Below are 6211 nucleotides of genomic sequence, written 5' to 3'. Positions count from 1 at the left end.
GGTCTTACCTTTTATTTTGCTTTATTTATTTACTTATTTTATGTATTTATTTTTTAATTTTTCAAAATGTTTAATTTTGAGAGAGAGAGAGACAGCATGTGAGAGGAGGAAGAGCAGAGAGAGGGAGACACAGAATCTGAAGTAGGATCCATGCTCCGAACTGTCAACACAAAGCCCTATGCGGGGCTCTAACTCACAAACCATGAGATCACAACCTGAGCTGAAGTCAGATGTTTAACCAACTGAGCCACCCAGGCGCCCTTATTTTTATTTTAGAGAGAGAGAGAGTAGCAGGTGGGGGAGGGATAGAGAGGCAGAGGGAGACAGAGAGAGACAGAGAGAGAGAGAGAGAGAGAGAGAGAGAGAGAGAATCCCAAGCAGGCTCCAAGCTCATTGCAGAGCCCCATGCGGAGCTCAATCTTACGACCCCTGGGCCGGGTTCATGACCTGAGCCAAAATCAAGAGTCGGGCACTCAACTGACTGAACCACTGAGGCGTCCCTGGTCTTACTTTTAAAAAGTTTTTAATGCCTAATGGTTTCAAGACAGGTTTTAAAAATGATTTATGCCAGGGTGCCTGGGTGGCTCAGTCGGTTAAGCGTCCGATTTCAGCTCAGGTCATGATCTCACAGTTCGTGGGTTCGAGCCCCATGTCGGGCTCTGTGCTGACAGCTAGCTCAGATCTTGGAGCCTGTCTTCGGATTCTGTGTCTCCCTCTCTTTCTGACCCTCCCCTGCTCACTTGCTCGCTCGCTCTCTCTCTCAGAAATAAATTAAAAAATTTTAAAAAATGATTTATGTTTCTTAGAGTGGTTGGAGCAGAAAAACATGTCTATCAAGGAAAAAGGATGACCAGATTCATGTGTTGGGCGGAAGTAAGCCTTGTTAAGGGAAGCTAAATAAACGCCTGAATGTGTCCATGGGCTGCTGGCTCTTCTGTTGATGGCGGTACTTGCAAACAACTATTGGTCTGGAAAATATGTTTTTGCCATGAACAGGCACAACATTAGCTAAGATTTTGCAAATCTCGAGCTCTTTATGAAAGTAACTAAACAGGAATCCTTGAGTGGCTCAGTGGGTCTCTGACCGACTTCGGCTCAGGTCCTCAACTCAAGATTCATGGGTTCAAGCCCCGTATTATGGGGCTTTCTGTTGTCAGCACAGAGCCTGCTTTGGATCCTCTGTCTCCCTCTCTCTGCCTCTTTCTCGCCTTCTCTCTCAAAAATAAACGTTAAATAAAAGAAAGTAACTAAACATAAGCTTTGTCAATAAGCATTATTTTGAAATGAAAACCAATACAAGTTTAAAGGGGAAAAATCAGCTTAAAAACAGATTTTGAGGGACGCCTGGGTGGCTCAGTCAGGTAAACGTCTGACTTCGGCTCAGGTCATGATCACGCGGCTTGTGGGCTTGAGCCTCGCATCCGGCTCTGTGCTGACAGCTCAGGGCCTGGGGTCTGCTCCACATTCTGTATCTCCCGCTCTCTCTGACTCTCTCCTACTCACGCTCTCTCTCTCTCTCTCAGAAGTAAGTAAAGCATTTAAAAAATTTAAAAAAAAACAGATTTTGAGGGGCACCTGGGTGGCTCAGTCAGTTAAGCCATTGACTTTCGCTCAGATCATAATCTCGCAGTTTGTGGGTTTGAGCCCCGCATCAGGCTCTGTGCTGACAGCTGGGAGTCTGGAGCCTGCTTCGAATTCAGTGTCTTCCTCTCTCTCTCCCACTCCCCTGCTCATGCTCTGTCTCTCTCTTTCTCAAAAATATAAATAATAAAACATTTAAAAAACTTGAAAAAAACATTCTTTAATGGTATATGGAAGCACAAAAAAGGAAACAAAACACATTCCTCATTACCATGCTTCTCTCCAAACCGATCAACCGCTCTGTTCATTTGCTGACAAGAAACTCCACAAAACCTCAAGAGCATGAGTTTCACCTACATCATGTAAAGGAGCGGGGTGGGTGGAATCTTGGTTTAAAAAGAATGAATAAAAATGATAGGGGGCGTCTGGATGGCTCAGTCGGTCGAGTGTCTGACTTTGGCTCAGGTCATGATCTCAAGGTTCGTGAGTTCGAGCCCCTCGTTGGGCTCTGTGCTGACAGCTAGCTCAGAGCCTGGAGCCTGTTTCGGATTCTGTCTCCCTCCCCCACTCAAGCTCTGTCTCTCTCTAAAATAATAAAAAAAAAATTTTTTTTTTTAAATGAATGAACAAAAACGATAAATTGAAAAGCCAGAGCAGCCTGGCTAGGAGAAAGGGAGCCACGGCAAAGTTGAGTAAGATAAGTGTGAAAATAATACGATTAAGCCATGTAGCTGCTCAACTAGGTCATGGTGTGCACTGCGGAGATTTGGATTTAAGAGGCTTAGCACGTTCAACATTCTCAGCCCCCTCATTAGATTTTTCTCACGCTCTAACTGCTCACTTGTACATGGGTCCCCATTGTCTTCAAATGCTTCACGGATAACTAGATTTAATAATCGCTTTCTAAAGGTGATTTTAATCCATGTTCGAACGTGAGAAAGCCAGCGGTCTGGTGAAGGTAGCAAGAACATCAATTCATTGCTTTAAATACGGATGGGGGAGGTGGTTATGGCTACTGGCTAGGGACACACTGCGCCCTCTGACTGTCACCAAATACCCTTACCTCACTGGCTCTCTGTCGTGCCTTTAAGCACCTGGGTGGGGCGGGGGGTTACTACTGGTTTATCATGAAGACCCCAGGTTCCTCATCCTTAGGCTACTTCCAAAGGTGTCTATGAAACACCACTGGCAAAGCTTACCCTGAGTCAATCGGTGTGTCTTCCCTGCGCCCCTAATGTTCAAGGGTAAAACAAGGGGGAAAGGGATGTGCGTGGAGGGACACGCCACCCGATTTTTACCCGAGACAGTGGAGGGTGAGGTGGGTGTCAGGGAATGCTTGTATGCTAGTTTATGTACACAAATGAAACGAGAGAGAGAGAGAGAGAGAGAGAGAGAGAGAACTCTGCATTCCCACCCGGCCTCCGAGGATCCAGGATCTCACCAGGGGTAGCAGAAGCTCTGCTTTTTGACCCTCTGACAGACCTGGGGATGAAGTGACCCGATATTCTGCTCCAAGAAGAGCTCTGAACTCAAGGTCAAGGGTAGCATCTCCGGACATGCAACAGCGCTGCAGGGTTCTCGAGCTGCCAAGGGCACAGCCAAGACCCATACTGTCTGGGACAACTTGGACGCTGACCAGCCCCGTGCAGACCCCTCTGAGAAGATGTCAGAGAAATCATGAGCTCTAGAACCTTCCTTGCATGAGCCCGTCCCTGGTAGCCCCTTGAGGACAGAGCCAGACATGTCTCTCTTGGGAAAAAGAGGAAGCACAGCCTTACTTGCAAAGCTTCCTGGGAGCCCAGAACTTTCGCGTAGAGCTCACAGAGTTTCTTCATCCTGCGCGAGGAGTGGGGGAGAAAAAAAAAAGTGAAAACGAAGAACAAAAGGAAGGAAAAGAAATGCTCATCCCTTCATTCAAAGACCCCATGAGCTATCGCTTTCACGAATCGTTTCATTTTTATTTTTCCAAACCAGGCACCTTGTTCTTTTTTAAACCATTTTAAAAAATATGTATTTTCTTTTTGAGAGAGAGAGACAGAGTGGGGGCAGGGAGGGGCAGAGAAAGAGGGAGACACAGGATCCGAAGCAGGCTCCAGGCTCTGAGCTGTCAACACAGAGCCCGATGCGGGGCTCGAACTCATGAACTGTGAGCTCATGACTGGAGCCAAAGTCGGATGCTTTAATGGACTGCGCCGCCCAGGCGCCCCAGCAAGGCACTTTGTTCTATTTCAAATGTCTTAAATCTACCAGGTCACAAATAGTATTAAGGGAGATAAAGTGATACACGGCCTGCATTGCTGGGGGCACTGGGCAATTTGTTTATTCATTCCAGAAAACATTGTGCACCGGGGCGCCTGGGTGGCTCAGTCGGTTAAGCATCCAACGTTGGCTGAAGTCATGATCTCACTGTTTGTGAGTTCAAGCCCTGCGTCGGGCTCTGTGCTGACAAGGCATAGCCTGCTTTGGATCCTCAGTCTCCTCTTTCTGCCCTTCTGCTGCTCTCTCTCTCTCTCTCTCAAAAATAAATAAACATTTTTAAAAGAAGAGAAAACATTGTGTACCTCTTAAGTCGGTCAGCCTGCTGAACGCTAAAGATTCTGTGGGGATCTAGGGGCGCCTGGGTGGCTCAGTGGGTTAAGCGTTCGACTTCGGCTCAGGTCATGATCTCGCGGTTTGTGAGTTCGAGCCCTGCGTCAGGCTCTGTGTGGACAGCTCAGAGCCTGGAGCCTGTGTCTCCCTCTCTCTCTCACAGTTTTTATGTGAGTGATCTCATCAGACCCCAGCCAAGCACAGTTCTGGCAATAGTCACAGAGGATCGATAAGAGACGGGGAAGGAATGCGCCATAACGTATTTCAGGGGCTCTTCGTTGGGAAATGCACATCAGTGGCGATGTGGGCAGAAATCACAGGCAGCGGTGAACACTGACTACTGGAGGAAACTGCCGTCTCGGAGAAACTCGTCCCTCTGTACCTCTCATCGGCCATGTCACGCGTCACTCATGCACGACACACCAGGCTGTCTTGCCGTGCAGTCATTAGTCTACCTGGTTATCTCCTTCCCAAGTACATTTTCTGCCCCTGGGGCTATGTCCATTTCTGTCTTCAAGAGAGCCCCTTGCATGGTATCTTATGTACAATAAACTCAGCAAGTGATCATCTGAATACTTGGTTCTTCTTTTTTTTAATGTTTATTTTTTAAGAGAGAGAGAGAGAGAGGCAGAGTGTGAGCAGGCGAGGTATAGAGACAGAGGGAGACACAGAACCCGAGGCAGGCTCCTGGCTCCAAGCTGTCAAAACAGAACCCGATGTGGGGTTCGAACCCACAAGCTGCAAGATCGTGACCTGAGCTGAAGTTGGACACCCAATGGACTGAGCCACTCAGGTGCCCCTTGAATACTTGGTTCTTAAATTCTTGGCACTGGGCCTTTATACAAAGACCCTCATAATCAACACAGCGCACACGTAGCATTGGGAGCACGCATATTATTAGGCAGAAAAGAAGGAAAGGAGAGAGGGAGAAGGAAGGGGGGAGGGAAGAGAGAAGAGGCATTTTTTTCCTCACCTTTCATCTTTGGTAAGACGTGCCAGTTTTCTGGCTTTGTGGGCGAGGATAAATCTAAAACATACAAATAAGAAGAAGGGGGAAATTAATGGCTATTTCCATTCTGGCCTCACTTCTAAGAAAGCCACACAGGTGCGTTGAGTACAACTGAAAAGTTGGCCAGAAGAAACAAATTATATACTCATTTGTTTTGTTCAATGTTTTACTATTTACATGCTACATCCTGGACATTGACAAGCACATTCCAGCTTCTGGGATTTGAGGGACTCAACACAGATGACTGGCCATAATTCAGCCTAAGGGAATAACTATGATCGACCCACCTCTCCCCTACTCCCCATGGTTGATGGCCAACAAGAATGAGCCCTTGGGTCTCAAATGGCCATCTAAGGTTTGAGCCTTTCCAACTTCATCCAGCCCCTTGCTCTTTGATTCTGTCCCCACAATGGTATCTCCCTAGGGCCCAGCCTCCTAAAATCTGCCTTCATTTGTAGCTCTATGATCACCTTCAACTTAACAGCTGGCTTTGATTTCCCTGATGTCGCTCATGGCTTTCTTAGAAGCAAATGTGTATATATCTCAGGGCCCATGTCCGTTTTGGCTGCTTCAGGTCACCACCCGTCTGGGCGGGTTCTGACTCCCAAGACGTCCCCTATCTGTGCTGCTTTTCCCTGCCAAGCAGAGGACTGGACCGGCCTTGGTTCCTCTCTATCGGGACTTGGAAAATCTCAGCATCCCACCTACATACCGCGAATACCCATTTGGCATCCGCAAGAAGCCCTTTTAGTAAAACACCCCACATCATCTTTATTTTATGCTTTCACAAAAGATAGGCCACCAAAACATAGCTACCCCCAGCACTGAATATGAAGCAGAAAATGGATACAACAAATTTTAAAACATTTTTAGTATCCATTGGAACACATTATTCTTCTTTTTTAAAGACATTAAGAATTTCCCTACTGCCAGCTTTGGAGAATAGTGCCATTGGGTAAAAAAGTATTTAACAAAGTTTGGGGCACATTCCTGAAGAGCACGGGAATATTCTGTCAACACCCAAGAGCACAC

At 46.9% G+C, this 6211-nt stretch overlaps 1 protein-coding gene across 1 annotated transcript in view; it reads right to left on the bottom strand.

The window, feature by feature from the left end:
- Window positions 1–6211, bottom strand: part of MAOB (monoamine oxidase B) — a 67290-nt gene that overhangs the window by 12022 nt on the left and 49057 nt on the right. The window contains 2 exon segments of the mRNA XM_077768525.1: window positions 3360–3417; window positions 5144–5197. Of these exon segments, the coding sequence (XP_077624651.1) occupies window positions 3360–3417; window positions 5144–5197 (112 nt within the window).

Source organism: Crocuta crocuta, unplaced genomic scaffold (genome assembly GCF_008692635.1).
Source record: "Crocuta crocuta isolate KB4526 unplaced genomic scaffold, BGI_CrCroc_1.0 scaffold467, whole genome shotgun sequence".
NCBI lineage: Eukaryota > Metazoa > Chordata > Mammalia > Carnivora > Hyaenidae > Crocuta > Crocuta crocuta.
This window is presented reverse-complemented; position numbering and strand designations above follow the sequence as displayed.